The 20,749-nt window shown below is 39.9% G+C and overlaps 2 protein-coding genes and 1 long non-coding RNA gene across 3 annotated transcripts; all 3 read left to right on the plus strand.

The window, feature by feature from the left end:
• Nucleotides 1-722: 722 nt before the first annotated feature.
• On the plus strand, nucleotides 723-8,097 carry LOC105937237 (sia-alpha-2,3-Gal-beta-1,4-GlcNAc-R:alpha 2,8-sialyltransferase). Its single transcript, XM_012878441.3, has 4 exons — nucleotides 723-1,270; nucleotides 3,125-3,247; nucleotides 4,299-4,856; nucleotides 7,279-8,097. The coding sequence occupies exons 1-4, from the start codon at nucleotides 1,116-1,118 to the stop codon at nucleotides 7,559-7,561; spliced, it is 1,119 nt and encodes a 372-aa protein (XP_012733895.2). The 5' UTR covers nucleotides 723-1,115; the 3' UTR covers nucleotides 7,562-8,097.
• A 6,092-nt stretch (nucleotides 8,098-14,189) lies between these two features.
• Nucleotides 14,190-17,275, plus strand: LOC105923957 (tripartite motif-containing protein 16-like). The gene has a single exon (XM_012859871.3). It carries the CDS (start codon nucleotides 14,730-14,732, stop codon nucleotides 16,449-16,451), a length of 1,722 nt encoding a protein of 573 aa, XP_012715325.2. The 5' UTR covers nucleotides 14,190-14,729; the 3' UTR covers nucleotides 16,452-17,275.
• A 1,942-nt stretch (nucleotides 17,276-19,217) lies between these two features.
• LOC118564832 lies at nucleotides 19,218-20,351 on the plus strand. Its single transcript, XR_004932057.1, has 2 exons — nucleotides 19,218-19,501; nucleotides 19,882-20,351. It is a non-coding gene; the product is annotated as an uncharacterized LOC118564832 (long non-coding RNA).
• The last annotated feature ends 398 nt before the right edge of the window (nucleotides 20,352-20,749 follow it).

Genomic DNA, 20,749 nt, shown 5'->3' on the forward strand with positions numbered 1-20,749 from the left:
GGGGCCAGGACCAGTTCTAGACAGAGGCACTGGCCCCTTTTTAGAACCGCTCCTGTTATGAGTAAATACCTAACTCTAACCTAAACCTAATTGACACCGTAGTCCTAAACCTGACCCCATGCCCAAAGCAAAAGTGAGGACCAACCGTCTTCTTGATGAAACATGGTGGTGGCAGCATCATGCTGTGGAAATGTCTCTTATTTTAGCAAGTTCAGAAATGCTAACCTGGATTGGATGGATGGATGGATGGATGGATGGATGGACTAGTTCAAGCAGAAACTACGGACACTATGAGATTATTTAACAGATTTACTGAGCACAGAAAGCTAGAGGGCAGCTCCTGTGAAGTAACCCATCAGATGCTTGTCATAAACACGTCATAATCATGCTTTCCCAAATTGTTCAAAGAAGTCTTGGTTTATTACAACCTTTGAATTTGAGAAAAGTAAACTAATACAATCGAATTATTTTGTTATTAAGAAAATAAAATCATTTGATATTTCTAACCGACGGGAAAGGTTTAGTCTGACATATACAGTGAGAAATAAACAGTGAGAGGTTTCTGTTATACAGGCTTTGTAATAAGAGTCAATTGTATATATATAGAGTCAATTAACTCTGTATATTTCAGCTATAATTGAAAGAGCACAACAGGTGCTGTATTTCGTTGTTTCTATGATAGTTCCTATTGTTAGTTTATATTTTTTTTTCAAAAGCTTCCCGTATCTATTTCTGCTCCTCTCAGTATTAGACAAGCTCCCCCTTTGTGCTGCATAGAAGCCCGCATCCGTGTGAGCGGGTGGAGGAGGAGGAGGTGGTGCTGCCTGGTGGAAGGGAGGCTGTGGGTGCTGCCAGGACTGGGCTCATCGCGCCGCTGGCTGCATGTTGACGCGCATCTCCGCTCAGTCTCGTGATTTCATCGCCGGCAGCCCGAGGACCGAGCAGCGGAGGACGGGGAGCGCACCGAGCCGCGGCATCTCCACCATGCAGCCGCTGACCGCCGACCGTCCATCTTCCACGCGACTGTGCCCGTCGATGCGCCCCGGTTCGCCAGCGACCATGAAAACATAAGGCCGACGCTGCAGCTTCATACCGGGAATGACAAGGCTCCCAAGATGGTCCGCATCGCCAAGGCCCTGGGTTTGATCATCCTGAGCGTCGTTGTGCTCATCCTGTCGCTCATCAGCTACGTGTCTCTGAGAAAAGACAGCCTCTTCGGCTCCAACAAATACCCGGGGGGCCCGCGGATTATGTTCCACGCAGGCTTTCGGTGAGTGCGGATTTTTCAGCGGCAGATTGAGGGCAGTTTATGAAATGCAGACGACGGCTGGCGTGGATGTAAACAGAGGCGGGTGGCCTGTGTGAGCGCAGCTCCAGCTCAACGCGTCCTCATAATAAACCAGCAGCGACACGGGGAGCTGTCCATGGTGCTGAAGTTTTAATCCTCCATCCGCCGAGCGTCTCAGTATTTAAAAAAGGAAGATTTGGGATGTTTTCATCTCAGGTTATCCGCACCAATTTAGGCCCCAGTTGAGAAATGTGCGTTTTTCATGAGCAGTTTCACAGTGAAGGGGCCTTATCACCATTATGCTGTTTCCTCCGGTACAAAACTATTCATAATATATTCAGAAAGGGATGATTAGATGTGACGGTTCGAAAGATTTGAATTAGATTTTGTGTTCTTTGGATAATGTTCCTTAGAAAAAAGATTTAGGTCCCTTTTTATTGATGATCAACATGTGAGTCTTGGGTTTTCAGAAGGCACTAAATTATGTCTATGTTTCTGGGGACAAAACTATTCTTTTTTTAATTCTTTGATTTAGAGTTCCCGCCTGTTGTTGGTTGTTTGTTTTACTTTGACAACATAGGGAGATTTCCTTTTTAGTTAATTACCTTTTTCTTTAAGGATTACTCGTTTGTCTTGCTGAATTGTGTATCTGTAAGTCCACATATTTTATGTGTGCTGACGACAGCCTCCAGGCAAAACACGCCCACCCATTCTTGCCTGTAATAAAGCTGGAAGATTAAACCACACTGAGTTCTGGTTCTCTGTACATTTCACTGATACCTTGTTGTTCTGTGGGTCTTTAAAATGTTGCATTTGGACTTTGGCTGCTTCTTTTTATCCATTTACACGAATCTTTGTCATTTTTTATGTTTTTTGTCCAGCCACTTGCTTTGCTAGATATATTAATAATAAAACTGAAGGTTGGATAAACCGTTGCGTGCACACATAACAGACAACCCAGCCAGGAACCAGTTGGTATTTCTTTGCATTGCACTTGAATGTATATATATGCCATGAAAACAATCTAATCTAAACCTAATATCAAAAGTGGAGAAGATGTCTGTCCCTAAAATCCAGATTGGGACCTGATTCAGCAATAGAGAAATGTTACAGCTCAAAGATCCATCAGCACCTCTAGACACCAAGGTGCTTGGTTCTGTATGACAGGTCATTTAGTCATGTTACAACCATAATCTATAATATATTTTAATGCCATAACACATGATGGACCTACACAAAGTTGAGCATGAGTGGAAATGATACAACCATTTATTTTCTAAATAAAAATCTGAACGGTGTGGCATGCACTGTTTATTTTTCTCTTTTCCTCCCATGTTGCTTCTTGTGTCTACACAGAGAAACCAATCCATGTATTCTGCAACTGAAGAGCAGTTCAACCGGCCTGATTTTCATTATAGCATCCATGCATCACGTATAGCCGCTTGTCCTCACAAGTTTTTATCTCCAGCGGTCATTGGGCTAGAAGTAGGGCACACCCTGGACTCCCCACAGGGCAAGACAGAGACAAACAATCATGAACACACACACACTTATACCTAAGGGCAATATCAAGATAACAACTTACCTTAATGGTCATGTTTTTGGACTGTGGGAGTAAGCCAGAGTCACGGAGGGTGTGCTGGCTTGCAAGGGGAGAACATGCAAACTTCCATGCAGAATTACCCCAGGCCAAGATCTGAAGCCAGTACGTTCTTACTGCAAGGCAACAGTGATACCAACCAAGCCCCTCTATAGCCCTCGTAGTAACATTATGGAGTAAATAGAAGCAAGCAACTTTAAAATTCCTCATTGAATTTATTTTTCTGTTGTTTTCAGGTCTCAGTTTGCCATGAATTTCCTGGACCCGTCTTTCATCCCACTGACAAATGCCTTGAATGAGGAACTCCAAGGAAAACCATACAAGTGGAAGTTCAACCGGACAGCATATTACCAGCAGAAGTAAGATTACCACACCAGTAGAGCTTTTTTTTTAATCATTTGCTGGTTGTATACAGTCAAACCTAGATATTTGAAAAACACTGTATCAAATACACAGTCTAAGAAATCAAACTAAACCTATCCTGTTTTAGTGTCAGTTAGTGTTAGCAAAATGATTTCTATTTGCTAAACAGCCTAATAATGAGAGAGAGAACATTTATTTACTCTCTTTAATTTCATGTCTTTGTAAACACAATATAAAAAAACATTGGTCAGACTTTGCAACTGGACCTAGGAAGAAAGGTTTACTCTGATTATACAAAAATTGAAGTGTTTGGCTATATTAGCCATCATTACATCCATACAGCCATCCATTGTCTATACTGCTGTATCCGTGCAGGGTCACTGCGGGTCTTGTACCTACCTCCAGCAGTAATTGTGCGGGGTACACCCTGGCCCCAGTCTATCACAGGGCACCATAATTACCTCTGTGAGAAAAAGAGGGAAGTTTTCCATCCTTAGCACATCATCTCAACTATGAAGTATTGGGGTGGCACTAACGTGTTGATGTTTTGCTGCAGGAGGGACTGTTGCAATTCACAAAATAGACCATGAAGAACTAAAATAAAACTGAACTGAAAGCTTGTGAGGAAAACTATCACAATATAACATGAAACAAGGTCCTACAAAAAAATTTAAGCAGCCTACAAATCAGAGAAAGTCTGTTAATCATTGCTGCTTTGAAGGATTAGAAAAAAGGTCTGGCTCCTCGAAGTAAAACATAGAATCTGCAGAAAGAGCAGGTATGCCAAATAAAACAAATTAATAACAGGGTGGTAAGACATTGATCTTTCAAGAAAAAGGTAAAGTCACACAGAAATAAGTCGATGACTGTGACTAGTAGGTCAAAGCGGGCGACTCCCTATAAGTACGGAAAAAAAGGTGAAAGAGGGAGAAAATTTCACATTGACACACAAGCAAAACACCTCCACAGAATAAAAGGAACCCATCATTTAAATAGAGGGACAATGCTAAAAGCCACAGTAACAACACATGACTTTCTGTTTTTCAGGAAAGAAATCTTCAACTACATCGACATTCCCAAGAACTTCTCCCTAACTAAGAACAGTGTACGCGTGGGCCAGCTGATGCACTTTGACTACTCCAGCCACAAGTATGTCTTCTCCATCAGTAACAACTTCAAGTCCTTACTCCCTGAGACCTCCCCCATCCTCAACAAGCACTACAGCACGTGTGCTGTGGTGGGAAACAGCGGCATCCTGACTGGGAGCCACTGCGGTCCCGAGATTGACCAAGCTGACTTCGTCTTCCGCTGCAACTTCGCTCCCACGGAGGTCTACTCCAAAGACGTGGGCAAAAAGACCAACCTGACTACGTTTAACCCCAGCATCTTGGAGAGATACTACAACAACCTGCTGACCATTCAAGACAGGAATAACTTCTTCCTCAACCTGAAGAAGCTAGAGGGAGCCATCCTCTGGATCCCTGCCTTCTTTCTTCACACCTCTGCCACAGTAACCCGAACCCTGGTGGACTTCTTTGTGGAGCACAAGGGCCAACTGAAGGTTGAATTGGCCTGGCCAGGAAACATCATGCATGACGTCAACAAGTAAGACTATGACACATGACACCTTATGCCAAATAACACTCTTCAGGATTAGAATATGTCATGGATTGAAATGGTATTTCAATCCATGTTTTACATGCTTTTTAAAGGTTTAATCATTTTATGAACCCACAATATTGAGTCAAATCAGAACGAACGAGATGCTATTCCTTTTATTTGTGCTTTTAAACTGTCCAGGCCCATGAAAATCTTCACATTGTTGTTGTTTTTTGCCAAATTCCAACCAAAAGCATCAACTTATCTTATTGTGATTTTATAAGACCAACACAAAGTCCAAGAGGATGAGAAATGATACACGGTTTTAATTTTCTTTTAGAAATAAAACTGTGAAAAGTGGGATGACAACTTCTTTGTCACTAAGAACAGTGTCCCTTCTTTAATCTAAATCAAATGTAGTGCAACCAATTGCCTTCAGAGGTTAGTTAATTGGTGAATAGCGTCCACCTCTGTGTTGTTTGTTCTCAGTATAAATGCAGCTGTTCTGTGAAGCCTTCAGAGGTTTGTCAGAGAACATTACTGAACAAACAGCATCATGAAGGTCAAACGCCACAGTGGACAGCTCATGGAGAAAGTTCTGGAGAAGAGTAAAACAGGTTTAGGTAACAAAATAATATCCTAAACTTTGAACATCTGACTCAGGTCTGTTCAGCCAATCATCCCAAAATGGAAAGAATCAGCACCGCTGTGTTTGCTTTTCTTCAAAGGGAACAGGAGAGCCTGTCTTACTTGATCTAAATTTGAAATATAAGTTAGGGAGTTGTGATCAAACAAAATGTGAAAAATTGATGGGGTATAGATTCTTTTGCAGGGGCTTTGTAATTCATTGTGTAATGTATGCTCTTATTTTATTTTTCTTAATCTAAACAAGCAATAGTTGATAATTTGATCAATATTTGATAACTAAATCTTAAATATCTTCAACCACGTGGAGAACAACTAAAACTAGCCTTTAACCACTCAACAGCAGGTTTTGTGCATTCCTTTCCCAAATTTGTTCAGAAACGTTAATCGCAGAGGAGAAAGGCAACATTATAATTGTAAATAAAACTGTCTAAACACAGCAGAATATAAGGACAACTCCTTTCTGTGTGAATTGGTGTACAGGGGAACCTATATATTTAAACAATATAAAAGTTATAATGCCAAACAGGCAATCAGCCATTCATTTTGGCAAAAATCTTGGATTTATACCTTGTCTCCTGCTAATGGGACATTTGTTTGGCCTATTGTTCCAATTCCTAACAACGGCAAACAGACAAAGCAGTGCCATCTGAGGAGCAGACAAGCTGTCTATAAAGCATAATAACTGACTTCCAGTAAGTAGCTACTTAAAAAAAAGACATATTGCACATTTTATTTACTTCCACTTCTCAACTGGATGAAACACACTTGGAATCAGTCCACATTTTGTTCACCTCCTTACTTCAAATCAGCCTTTTAACTAACAAATCTAGATTATTTTGTTTTTATTAGGTTTAAAAAAATTTGCATAATTTTACCCTCTTAAGTGATATGTTTTCAAAAACGTAAGTTTATTGAAAGAGTTGGAAACCTGAAGGAGGAGCTGAGATGGAGAGGGAAGAAACTAGAGAGTGGCGCATGTGACAGCAGGTATAAAAAGAAGGAGGGAAAAACTAGCCTCGTGAGACCATCATGATCTCGCGAGCTTTCAAGGTTTCACTCGCAGATCAGTCTGGCTACTCTCCGTTAAAGAAAATTTGGAGCCGTTCACCAAACGAACGTCCAATCAGCGTTGGCTTTGAGGCGGGTTGAGGTGTGACGCAACGAGAAACGCGACAGTTCAGTCTAAAGAACATGGCGGCTTCAGCCGATGAAACTAGCGTTAGCGTGGCTATCGAGCAAGTTTTATCGGCATTACAGAGTATTTCTTTGCTGAGCTAACGAGCCTTTACCTGCAGCAGCAAGAGTAGCTTGGCTTGTGGTTGTGTTTTCGTCGTCGCTCTGTTACGAGCGACGACGAATCTGATTGGTTTATTTGGCCCGTCTATCACCAACATAGGCCAATCAGCTAACCAGTATTTTCGCCCCTTCCCAAAATTACTTCAACGGAAGGTTTCCAGATGGATATGCGGAGCAAATCTATCTGGCGGAGTCAGGTTAGGGAAAAACAGCAAAAACACACAAAATCTCTGCACGTCTGCCATCCTTCAAACATTTGCTCTTGAAAAATCTCTCAGTTTATTGTTCCGCCAACAATGAATATGAATTTCCACCATTGTGTGTCAGTACTCCAGTCTATGCATGAAAGATAATTAAAGAGAGAGAGAGACAGAGAGAGAAAGATTTGTCAAATAAAAAGGCCATTTAGAATAAGTCATCTACAATTTAGAGGAATCACATGTGTTGGATTGATTTTTCACTTAACTTTTCGTTCCTCACACAGATACTGGAAAACTAAGAACCTCTCTCCCAAACGTCTGAGCACGGGGATCCTTATGTACACCCTGGCCTACGCCATGTGTGACGAAATCCACCTCTACGGCTTCTGGCCCTTCGGATGGGATCCCAACACAGGCAAGGAGTTGCCTTACCATTACTATGACAAGAAAGGGACCAAATTCACCACAAAGTGGCAGGAGACGCACCAGCTGCCCAGCGAATTCAAACTGCTCTATAAGCTTCACAGGGAAGGCGTGACCAAACTCAGCCTAACACACTGCACATAGATGTACGAGTGCCAGATTGTTCCACGCATCACTCCGGAAACCACGATACACAAACCTCATCATCAACCCGTCTCCAACATTAGTTATCTGATACATAAGCATGATGGATGGCAATTGATTTTAAATCTGCAGACAGACCCACGCGACTATTTAATTTAACTTGACAATTTCCGTCTTTCTGGGTGTGTAATTTACACAAATGTTTAATATGTTGTTGTGTTAAGTAGAACTGTCATGCTTTTATGATTGTCTTTTGCATGACTGCTGACTATAGCGCCGCCATTTGGCAAGAACAAACATCCCTTTTCAGCTGTAAAGTTAAATCGTCCAGTTCCGATTAATGCAAATGATTCACCTTTACAACAGTGTGCTGACTGATTACACTGAAATCACTGCCTAATCTCAGGGATGGAGTTAGATCAGTGTTGTTTCTAATCAGATTTTATGCCTCAAGAGTGGTACAGTTCTTCTTTTTCAGGATTTTATCCCCATGATTTGTCAGACAATCTGCACTGCTCTTTAAGATGGTATTGTTTACAAGATTGTCACTATAAATATCTACATGTTTGTTGTCTTTTAATTCAATTTATTTAAGATAGTAAGACTATGAACCTTAAATTCTGTCAACATTCTTCACATGTTTTTTTTTTTTAATAACTAACATTCCAACAATAAGCCATAACTTCATAAATATATATTGGTTGCCATTTATTGCAGATAGAGGTGTGAGCCTACATTTTATACTCGGAATAAATATATCCCAGCAATTCAATGAAGTCAAAATAAGGGTAAGCTTTTTAAGTCACACAGCATTCCTTTTCCAAAGTTAAATATAAAGTTTAATAAATTGACATAAATAACAAACGTTTGAGTTGAATTGTACAGTTGGCTTTAAAATCGTCATCACAGGAAAATAAGTGCAGCCGAGTGCATTATTCTTTTCATGCAGTATTTCACGGAATCCTATGTTGCTTAAATGTAATTGCAATGCATTGCTATGACAATGTATAACAAACACTGGCTTCTCAAAAATTAGCTGTTTGAGAGGTATTTCTTACTACTCTTAGTCATACAGTTATGAACACCCAAAGCAATGATTAACCGTGATTGATGGCCTAGCCTTTTAAAACAACTGAATACCAATCATTTAATTCGAATAGGTTACAAAATAGTCTTCAAAGATTTAATAATTGAGCTTGTCAAGAGCTTGTTAGCTGAAAATGCTAAACTTTGTGTTTCCCCCCTTATTTTCAGGCTAAAGCTGGTCTAAATTAAAAGCTAAAGATTTATGTGACCCTTTTTACTTTATTTCATGAAGTAAAAAGAAGACATATTAGGTAGTCAAGAGCTTTAAATCCCAAACCTGGAGGTTTGGGGCAAAAAGTTTTTTGTTTGTTTTTTTCTGTTATAGAATTGCCTAAAAATAATATATGCTACGGTGAATGTACAGTAATTATATTCACTGGGAAGTTTCAGTTATGTGAAATATATTTTATTATTTTCTTAAATCTTTCTCAAGATAAATCTCTAAACATTTACATCAGCCATTCCATAATATAGCCTTTTTTTTTTTTACCCTTTAGACATTGAATGTTAGCTAAGCTAACATTAGCTGAGTTTAGCTAGCAAGCAGCAGTAGAAATTACAAGCATATTTATGAAAGTGTAGACATGAAAAGCAGCTGGAAAATTGTTTTATTTTGTTGATTTTAGTTCTTAACTTAGAATCAAATTTTGAACCGCTGCTAGAGATACAAAAGACGAAATTAATGAATGTGGCTTAAACGGCGCTAGCATGACAAACAATGGGAGGAAATGTATTTTGGACAAAATTGTGTGAACTAAACAATCTTGAGGCTTACCATTAATAAAATTTGACTATAGTAGAGATGATACAACACTTAGGAGATTTTTGTGAACTAGAAAATTATGTTTCACTACAGTAGCCTATCTAAGACATTTCCAACGTAAATTGAATGAATTTTACGTGACTTGCTGCATTTTGACAAATAGCATGAAGATTCAATTTACTAACAGTGCATGGGACGCTAACAGATATTTAGGCTAGTTTTATACAACCTTTTTGGAGATTGTTTGAGGGTAAATTTTGGGTTTTGAAGTCCTTTGTATTCCTGCTCTTTGATCACAATCTTTCTATTTAATGCTATAAAACACTGCGGACCAAAATCGTTACATAAATTACAACAGATTTTTCTTTTTTTATTGTTGTTCTAGGGATCTGAAATAGTCCACCGTACCTAACATGAAATAGTGCAACTGTGGATAGAACAGTAAACACATGATTTCCACATGACATTAGCCCTGGAATTTCTGGTTGACGTTCAATACACAGAGCAATGGAGTCATTCAGACAACATTTAGGTTTAAATTGATTGTGGGTATTTGATCGCCATCCTATCTATCTAAAGTTTGTATTTTTCCCCTAAGTTTAACACTAACAAAAACATTTCATCAGACAATCATTACTTTCTCTCTTGGAGTCAAAAACATTGCTGTGGGTAAAAATTTGTTCCCCTCTGATTTTGTTTTGCTTTTAGCGTTTTTGTCAGACTTAAATGTTTCAGATCAATAAACATTTTTTTTTTTTACAAGTCAAAGATAACATAGGGAAAAATAAAATAAAATCCAATTTCATTAAATTAATACAAAAATATTATTCACCCAAACCTGATCCAATTTTAAAATTGCCAGCCCCACAGCGAGATTCCAACCTAACTCAATAAAAACACCTTTGGAAAGTTACATTAAATTTAAATATAAAAAAACCCAGTCCTAATTACTGTCAGACATATACGATTAAGAGATCATTCAAACAAAATCTGTCAGATGACATAAAGGAAGCTAAAAGATGTCAAAAAGCAACACATCATGCCTTGATCAAAAACGACTCAAGAAAAGACGGGAAACAAATTTAATGGCACCTGTCAGTCTGGACAGGGGGCATCTATCTGGTTGTAAGGTGTGAAGCAGAGCATTTTAGGACAAAAAAAAGGCATTAAATCCACAGTCAGACACTGAGGTGGTAGTGTTATGATGATTGAACCATAAACCAGAAAGTTTATGGTTCAATTGCCATCAGTTAAAGTTAAAGGAGACATCATGCAAGATATTTTTTAGCCCTTAAATACATTTTGTACTTGCAGTCTTTAGGAGGGCAGACACATCTTACTTAGTCTTTCTAGGTACTGCATAGATATATTTATGCTCTGTTTGGGTCATATTTTTCAAGCCATTCAGTTTTTTTTTATTCTCTATTATGTTTTTTGAACAGTTACGTCACAGTATTTGCTGCGGAACTGCCAAAACAAGGTAATGTACTTCCAGCATACCAATTTTAATTTTTCTTTATGTGATTTTGTTGTCCAGGCCGAAGCTACAAGTAGATAAGTGAAAGTGTTCAATTGTTGGGCGTATTCACCCACACGATTCATTACACCGTCCCCCATCATCCTACAAAAATGGCCGAACGGAGTGGAGTGGAATGCTCTGCAACCTGAAAGGGGCGGGGTGTGAAGTGCCTCCTTTGCATTAAAGAGACAGCACCAAAACTAGTTGCTCTCAGACACTCAACAGAACAAGGGTAAAAAAAAAAGGGGGGCTGTGAGGTATTTAAACCAAAGCATTTCAGTTCCACTTTCTATAGACCACAACTGAATGATTTAAATGTGAAAAAGAGGGCATTACAAAGCATGATATGTCCTCTTTGAGATCAAGCATACCTGGGTTATCTAGCAGGACAAATACCGTAAGCTCCCCAGCAAATCTTCAGAAAAAAGATTATTTGGACAAAATAAGAAATTGGAGTGGCTTAGTCAAAGTCCAGACTTAAATCTCACTGGGATGCAGTGTTATGATCTTAAACATGCCGTTCATATTGAAAACCCCACAAATGTTGCTGAATTTCAAAAGCTTTGCTAAATTGAGAGGGGTAAACAATTTCGTAAAGCCTATTTGCCGGTCATCCCTGCTGATCCTGCTTGATTGCAGTCTTTGCTACCAGGTGTGGTACAGCCAGTTATTAGATTTCAAATGTGATTACTTTTTTTTTTGAAGTTGGATCTAGGGAGTTTTGTTCCTTTTAAAAATGAAGGTATTATTTATCAAAATTCTTTTGATAATCTGAAACGTGCTAGTTTGATCAAATAACAAGAGAAATTTGTTGAGGGGGCTTATCTCTTTATACCACATACTTTCAAAGTTTGTTATAGTCACAATTAATTGATGTCATAGACGTATAAAAGTATTTTGGGATTGTGTTTTCTGTATAAAACTAAGCACTAGGCAAGATTTTTTTTTTTTTTACTTTGAGTCTGATGGTAAATGTTTTCTTTCTCCTGCTCCTGCTAAATCATGATGTGGTAAAACTTATGACTCCATGAATGTCCTACTTTTAGATGGATTTCTTTGATATATCCACTGGTTCTGAGATGGACGCTGGACATGTCCTCCAGCACAATTTCATGTTTAAAACAAACATGTAGAATGTGTGTAAAATGTAGCCATGAAGTCTGTAAAGGGTTGTAATGCCAGTTAATGTAAAAGCCAGAATAACAGTATATTGCTTTTTGTGCATTAAATGAATTGACACTGACATGTAACGTATAATGCGTTTTTTTTATTTTAGTTTAAAATGCGTCGCTGAACAGTCTGTCCCAGCTCCCCTTTAAGGGTCATGGACTTGTGTTCTCTCTGCACGGCATCTTCGTTTCATGATGCATAAGAAAGCTTGGCTGCTTGTGCACCTGCCATAAAGTAATGGACTGTGGTATCTGGTTTGTTTGAAGAAAAAAAAAAAGCAATTGTCCTTAAACTGTCATAACTGTTTTAATTATACTCCATGATAAATAGCCATTTTGTGCCTGCAAAATTCCTTCCTTTACATTTCAGTGTGTCAATAAAAAGCATTTTTCGCTAAGATCAACTGTTCTCCCAGTTTGCATAAAAAAACAATTAGGTAAGGTAATCTACTTTTGTAAGAGGATTCAAACCACTTCTCAAAGCGTAGCGTGAATTTGAGATTGCTAATTCTGGATTAAAAGAGGTCAAATAGAAAGATGTGGGAAACAAGTCGCATATAAAATTAAGTTTTTCCAGACTTAAAATATGCCTTAGTAGTCTCAGTTTTTTTTCTTTATAACAATAAAACAGATTCATGTGTGAGAACTCGCTTTTCAAGATTTTTAATTGGACTTATTTTGCAACTCCTTTCTCTTTTTCTACTGTTAACCTGATAATTGCACAAATTGTGCCCACTTATAGCCTTTCCCCCCCAAAAAAGTGGTTTGAATTGTCTGTGATAATATTATTGTTGTGCAAGCATGAAAAAGGTTCTGGGTCAAGTTGCCCCATTATTAATTAGTACCCTCATTATAAACCATTGCCATTTAGTCCATTTATTCTTCCATTTTGTGCCTGTAAACAAACCATTTTGTAACCTCACTTAAAAAAAGATGTCTGTTTAATTTGTGCTCGTATTTGAGCCTGTTAATGAAATATGCATAGCAAAACTCATAGCAATGTTTAAATCTCAAATCTGTAAAGCTGCCACCTTATATAACCTCAACAGCAAACAGGCTTAAATGGGAAGCCAATGGACTTTTGCTCATTTTTCTGAAAACGTTTCAACACCTATCCAGGAGTCTTTGTCAGTTCTGATGGCTCGCACTTGAGCAACCTGCAGTTTTTAAACGACATGGAGACTCATCCTCCCAGGACTAGGTGCATTCTAAGTCAGATGCAAATCAATGACCCACCACCTATCACTGTCCTGGGTCATGAGAGACTTTTGCTTGTCCTGAGTGGAGTACTTAGTCACCTGAATCCTGATGAGACTGCAGATGTAATCTCTTTGGAATGTGTTGGAGGACCAAGCTGTAAACACCGGGGAGTTGAGAGAACAATCCTCTCCCTCTGTGCAGTGTTTTCTGATTTGACCAAGATGGCTTCTTTCAAACCATATGTTCTCTCTGTCCAGAATCTGGACATCATTGTCATCAAAATTGTGTCCTTTGTTCTTGAGGTGTAAGTGGACTGCTGAACATTGTGTGGTTTGGGTGTTCTGTATGCTGGTGAAGATTCTCAGTCATCCAGGTCATGGTCATTCCAAAAAAGTAAAAAACAAAGCAACTGGACTTGTTTTCCGTAGTAGAAGACGTTTAGCTTCCTCTCCAGGAAGCTTTCTCAATTCAAAAAGTCTGGAGTAATGTGCAGTACCAAGCTTTATACTGCTGCCTAACAAAGGCCTTGTAATGGCTTAGACAACATGCATTTGGGTGACAGAACACCCAAATTCATGCATGCATTTGGGTGTTCTGTCTTTGAGTGTTCTTAGGTTTGAAATTTATGTTTCTCTTCTGCGTTGGATGCAATGTTGTTTTTCTGCTACATTTGTTGGCCAACATGACAAATGCCTATGTTAGGATAACCATAGCCACCACAATTGAGAAAGACTCCTGGACAAGTGTCGAAACGTTTTCAGAAAAACTGAACGAATGTTTCCAGTTTCCTCTGATTTGAGCCTATTTGCTGTTGTGATGACCAGGCTTTTTGAATTTGCACATCCCTTTTTTGCTCCTTTTGCTTCTGCGTCCAACACACCACACTCCAAAGCCTACATTTATTAAACGTAAGAATAAAAAGGGATCAAAGTGTGCGCTGCAAAATTATGATATAGGCAGCTATCCATTAAAACAAAATAAATCAATCCTAATGACAGTTAACTACAGGCTTCCAGCTACTAATGCATCTGGGCTGTTTAGTTAAACATAAATGCAGCATTCGGTTTGCTAATGAAAGTTACTGAAGGTTCCTTAAACAATATTTGATCTAAATCCTCTGCTAACCTATAAAGTTATTACAAATACTGTATTTGTTGCTACTTAGTCTACCCTCCCAAGATGGCGACGTCGTTTACGTTCGAAACGGCTCAATGGACGTTCTGTGACCGGAAATAGCGTCAAATGACGCAGGACACGCCCCTCTTATTTGAACGCGAGGCGGAACTAGCAGTTTTTTTTTGTCTTTTAGCTTTTCTAGCGTGGAAACAGTGCAGCGCAGCTTCGTTTTAGTTGTTTCTGTCGATACTAATCCGAACTTAGACTGCTTTCAGCCACCGGAAGTCGAAGCTTGAACGGCTACTGAGAGGAGAAATGGCGCAGAAAGGAGTTGAGCTGGACAGAGAGAGTTTCTCCTGTTCGATCTGTCTGGATCTGCTGAAAGTTCCGGTGACGATTCCCTGCGGACACAGCTACTGCATGAGGTGCGTTAAAAACTTCTGGGATGAAGAAGATCAGAAAAGAGTCCACAGCTGTCCTCAGTGCAGACAGACCTTCACACCAAGGCCTGTCTTAGTGAAAAACGTCATGTTGGCAGGTTTGGTTGAGCAGCTGAAGCTGAGGCCTGTCCTGGTGAAAAGCACCGAGCTAGCAGCTCTAAACGAGCAGCTGAAGCTGACTGGACTTGGAGCTGCTCCTCCTGATCAGAGCTATGCTGGACCTGAAGATGTGGCCTGTGATGTCTGCTCTGGGAGGAAACTGAAAGCTACAAAGTCCTGCTTGGTGTGTTTGGTGTCTTACTGTGAGAAACACCTCCAGCCTCATTACGACGTGGCTCGGCTAAAGAAGCATCAGCTGGTGGAGCCCTCCAAGCAGCTCCATGAGAACATCTGCTCGCTGCACGATGAGGTGATGAAGATGTTCTGTCGCTCCGATCAGCAGAGCGTCTGCTACGTCTGCACGGTGGATGAACATAAAGGCCACGACATCGTCTCAGCTGCAGCAGAGAGGAAGGAGAAGCAGAAGGAGCTGGAGGTGAGGAGGGAAGGAATCCAGCAGAGGATCCAAGATGGAGAGAAAGACCTGGTGCTGCTTCAGCAGGAGGTGAAGACCATCAATGACTCTGCTGATAAAGCCGTGGAGGACAACGAGAAGATCTTCACTGAGGTGATCCGTCTCATTCAGCAAAGAAGCTCTGAGTTGAAGCAGCAGATCAGATCCCAGCAGGAATCTGAGGTCAAGCGAGTCAAAGATCTTCAGGAGAAGCTGCAGCAGCAGATCTCTGAGCTGCAGAGGAAAGATGCTGAGCTGGAGCAGCTCTCACACACAGAAGATGACAACCAGTTTCTGCAGAGCTACCCCTCACTGTCAGCTCTCAGTGAGCCTAAAGACCCGTCCAGCATCACCGTTCGTCCTCTCAGGTACTTTGAAGATGTGACAGCAGCTGTGTCAGAGCTGGGAGAGAAACTTCAGGACGTCCTGAGGGACAAATGGACAAACATCTCACTGAGAGTCACTGAAGTGGATGTTTTACTGTCAGAACCAGAACCGAGGACCAGAAATGACTTCTTAAAATACTCACAGGAAATCACCCTGGACCCAAACACAGCTCACAAGAACCTGTTCCTATCTGAGGTGAACAGAAAAGTGACCTTAGTGCGTAAACAATGTGGTTATCCAGATCACCCAGAGAGGTTCTGTGTTAGGTATCAGATCATGAGTCAGCAGATTCTGTCTAAGCGCTGCTACTGGGAGGTGGAGTGGGGCCAATGGGGAGGTTGTGTAGCAGTCGCCTACAAGGATGATTATAAGACAAACATGGTATTTGGATATAATGACAAATCCTGGGCTTTATTTTGTCACCAAAGTAATAATCAGTTGTTGCACAACAAAATAGAAACTCCCATCCCAGGTTCAAAGGTCACCAGAGTTGGAGTGTACCTGGATCAACCAGCAGGTTCTTTGTCTTTCTACAGCGTCTCTGAGACCATGACTCTGCTTCACAGAGTCCAGACCACCTTCACCAAGCCGCTCTATGCTGGAATACGACTCTACTTAATGTTCGGAGACACAGCTGAGATCTGTAAACTGACATAATCAGTTTTATTTTTCCTCTTTTCTGTAGCTGAAACTTAGAACCGTCCTTTAAAAAGTCTAATTGTAAAAAAAGTGAAAACCTGACGTGTAGCGACCAGCCAGATGTTACATGCTTCCCTCCATCTGGTCATCTAGATCCATCACATTACTCTACATCCCATGCATCACATAGTCTTCTAGGTGGTTTCTGTGCAACATTTAAAATCCTACCAGGAAATAAAAAATTGGCAAAAACACAACCGTAAAATGTTCCAATGAGCTCAAAACCAGCAGTAATCATCACCTAAAAAAGGATTAAGTCTGATTACTGACCTACATTTTCCTGACTCTTTTCTCTCTCGTCCTTCATCTCAATGTCTCACCTCACTCTGTGAGCTTTAAAGACCCCAGCCTCTAAAAATATACACCCAGTGTGGACGTCGCCTGCACGTTTGCCAGATAAATCTCATAAAGTTGTTTGTTATTGGGGTTTTATATCATGTATATTTGTTGCTCAAGGTTCACAAATGTGTTTGTGGAACATCGTTGTCCCAAAAGCAGCTGTTAGCTGTTATTCAGGGGATTGTTGGACTAGTTAAACCTCCCTTTGTTTTTCCTTTTTGTTTTGTTTTTTGTATATTGGTGCTGAATGTTTTAATTTTTTTTCTCTTTTGTTTAAACATTGAAAGAAAGACTAATAATCATTCCTTCATCCAATCAGATTTTAGTCTTGCTAAGTTTCATTATTTCATTTGGGCAAAAAATGATGCATAGTTGAAATGTGGTTGTTTTTGCTTGAAATAATTTTGTTCTCACAAAAATAAAATTACAGAATAAACCAGTCAGTTGTGTTATTTTGTGTTTATTAAGTGATCGTGATAAAGAATAATGAACAGATTCTGCAACTGGTGCTGAAATAGGGGTGAAGTAATAGTTAAAATATTGCTGGACAAGCACTTTGTGATAAAACAGAACTGGAAATAAATTGGGGGCTTTTTATTTTGTAATCACAGCAACATTATATTTTTCTTTGTTCCCTCCCCAGTATATCCATCCATCCATTTTCCAACATGCTTATTATCCCTATTGGGGTCACGAGGGGTGCTGGTGCCTATCTCCAGCATTCAACAGGCAAGAGGTGGGGTACACCCTGGACAGGTTGCCATTCAATCACAGGTGATACGAGACAAACAGGACAAACAACCATTCACACACAATAATTTAGAGAGGCCAACTAACCTAACAGTCATGTTTTTGGGCTGTGGGAGGAAGCTGGAGTACCCAGAAAGAACCGATGCATGCACAGGGAAAACATGCAAACTCCATGCAGAAAGACCCAGGACAAACCTTCCTGCTGCAAGGCAACATTGCTACCCAGTGTGCCACTGTGCAGCCCCTCCCCAATAGATCTCCAGTTTTATTGGTATAAGTGCTGACGCCTCATCCACAGCGTCGTCACATTACGTGTAGATGTGAGCTCAGACTGGATTCATCTGGCAGAAAGTTAAAACTTAGACTGAGAGGAGAAATGGTGCAGAAAGGAGTTGAGCTGGACTGAGAGAGTTTCTCCTGTTCAATCTGTCTGGATCTACTGTGGACACAGCTACTGCATGTGATCTAGAAGATTTCTATTCTGATTTTATTCTACTTGACAAAGGTCTGACCTGTTACTAGAGCTTCTCTCAGCATGGGAGGGAGGACAGGGCCATCTTGTGGGGAGCTGGTAAAATACAGTTTTCCTCCAACTACAAAGGTTAATGCTTTAAATATAATAAAATTAGAATTTCATACAGTGCACTCTATAACTCTTGGTGTAGTCGTCATTTTTTTGTGTTTTGCTTCTAATGAGGATGAGCCAGGGTTATACGCAACCACATTTTAATTGGATCTTCAGGCTCTTACTACCCAGCTGCAGAGCATCCCAAACACCGAAATGTTTCAAAAAGACACATTTTGTCCCTGTTTCTTTAGTTTTTGCTTTGGAAATTTGAAAGGATAAAAATAAATGGTATTTTAGCACTAAATAGGAGGTACTGACATAGAAGAATATTGATCAAATGAGCAAAGAAGGATTTGTTATTTTTCAAAGACACGAGTTAAGGAGACTTTGCTTAAAATAATTCCCTTTTTGATGAAAAAATAATACAATAGAGTCTTTAAAAAAGTGAGCAGAACTCAAAATCCTTACTATGGTCTTCACAAACAGGCTTAAATTGTAGGCAACTGAACATTCGCTCAGTATTTTTCTGAAAACATTTCAACGCCTATCCAGGGGTGAATTCTCGCGGCTCGCCCTTGAGCAACCTGCAGTTGGAGCGCTGCTGTTTTTTTTTTTTTTTAGCATGGAGGCCCGTCCTCCTAGGCACTCCAAGGCAGATGCAAAACAATGACCCACCCGTCACACCGCTGGGTCCTTAGAGGCTCTCCAGCGACGTCCTCACTCCCCAAGGTCCTCCATGTGTGGCAGCGTGATGAAGTAGGCGGAGGGAGGCGTGGATGGGGAGGAAAGGACCGGGGAGCAACATGTCCTCCCAGGAAGCCAGCTCCCCCACTGACTCCAATAGGCACCCCAGTTTTATGTTTTTTTAATTTTATTAGTTTTGATGGCACCTTTGAAGTTATTATTTATGTTATGTGATGGATCTGAGTAAAATAGTCTATGTTGATTAAGTGAACTGAGAAAAATATAGAAAAAAATTGCCGTGTGCATGTCTTTTATTTCTATCAAGGATTTCTAATATCTTAATTAGTATAAAGAGAAATCTAAACTTCACAGAGGCTGTGCCTGATGTAATTAAGAAAATTATAAATTTAACATGAGGAACCAGGAAGTTTGAATTACAGTGTAACATATAAAGTTGGGGAATTCAGTTTTGCAGTAGAAACAGTTAATGTCTCTCTGTCAGGCTGCTCTGATAACTCCTCCCTCTTCTTCCTGGTGTCAGACAGCAGCTGTCATAGATATCCATAATAAAGGCTAGATGTCTTACGGCGGAGTCTCAAACGTCATCACCGGCGGCCATCTTGCCTCAGGCAAGCTTTCTGGCGTGCTCTGTGGTACCTAATGTAAGGTGAGTGATCAGCACGAACACAAATACTCTTATCTTATTGAATTCTTGACGGATTTACAAACAGTTTGGTTTCTTACAAACGTTATGAACGTGGCTATAATTCTTGATGCATGAACATGTCAAAATTGCAGATTTTCTTGTTGAAAAATAACTTAATCATGCAGCATAGTTGCGCATCACGGCTACTTGCGCAAGTTATCAAGGCTGAGACCACTGGTCAATTATATAGGTTTTACTGACACCAATAACGATTGTATGACAATTACTCTTTGGTGTAAATTTGAGGGAAATCAATCTCACAATGGTCCAAAAAGATAAATGTTCCCCTAATTTCCCCATGGTTATTATAAATTATTTTAATATACCAACTCTTATTTCAGGATTTGTTGAGCGACGGGCTCTGAAGAAGCTGTCCTGTGATGTCTGCCGTGCCAGCTTGGTAACAGATGCTGCATCTGCCATCAAGGACCAGAGCTACCACCTGCTGAAGTAAAAAAACAATGGAGGTCTGGTGATTCCATCAGAAGGCACAGTGATGTGGTCAGGACAGCAGAGTGGGTCATTCGTCAGACCTCATGTACCAGACGATCACAGCCTATCAAAGTGCTAGAGGTCGTGTACATTGTACGGAAGAGGATAGGGTCAGAGGATGTGTTTGTGCTCAGAGAGCACATCGGAGAAACACAGTATGGCATAGACAGCCACCACCATACGCTGTTAACGTTGGTTGTGTCCTTGTTTTTTAAGTTAAGGCTGCACCACATTGCCAAAATAACTAACCTTAGCTTACAGAGCAACAACATGCAACAGAAGCTCAATAAAACCGTCCTTTTCAAAGGGCATTAGCCAAGCTATGTTTTTTGGGTCATTTTTTAAATCTCTGTCTTCCATGTGTATACCATCACAGTAGTGTAGGTGGGGATTTCAACATGCTACATCTATATATACTTGTGAATAGGACTATTGTACCAATTTTAATAGCAAATAAATGTCACTTTTACAATAGTTTAAAAATAGGAACTTTTGTGTAATTACTCCTGATATATAATCCGAATAGTCTACATGAAACTTCAAAGTGTTACCTTTAATTTGAAACCTGGATTATGCTTCTACACCAAGAGGTTGCCACACAATAAGCCTTTTTTGTCAGTATTTCATATTTATTATAACAGTAATATTCATATTATAAAAGTATGTATGTAAATATAAATAAATTAGAACTGTGGAATAATTAATCACACCCTAATA

Source organism: Fundulus heteroclitus, chromosome 12 (genome assembly GCF_011125445.2).
Source record: "Fundulus heteroclitus isolate FHET01 chromosome 12, MU-UCD_Fhet_4.1, whole genome shotgun sequence".
NCBI lineage: Eukaryota > Metazoa > Chordata > Actinopteri > Cyprinodontiformes > Fundulidae > Fundulus > Fundulus heteroclitus.

What these genes read in the sequence shown, in the direction of transcription:
- LOC105923957 (XM_012859871.3), top strand. Translation starts at nt 14,730, where the DNA reads ATGGCGCAGAAAGGAGTTGAGCTGGACAGAGAGAGTTTCTCCTGTTCG.
- LOC105937237 (XM_012878441.3), top strand. Translation starts at nt 1,116, where the DNA reads ATGGTCCGCATCGCCAAGGCCCTGGGTTTGATCATCCTGAGCGTCGTT. An exon ending in ATGTTCCACGCAGGCTTTCG is followed by an intron (nt 1,271 to 3,124) that starts GTGAGTGCGGAT and finishes TGTTGTTTTCAG; the next exon opens with GTCTCAGTTTGCCATGAATT. An exon ending in ATCATGCATGACGTCAACAA is followed by an intron (nt 4,857 to 7,278) that starts GTAAGACTATGA and finishes TTCCTCACACAG; the next exon opens with ATACTGGAAAACTAAGAACC.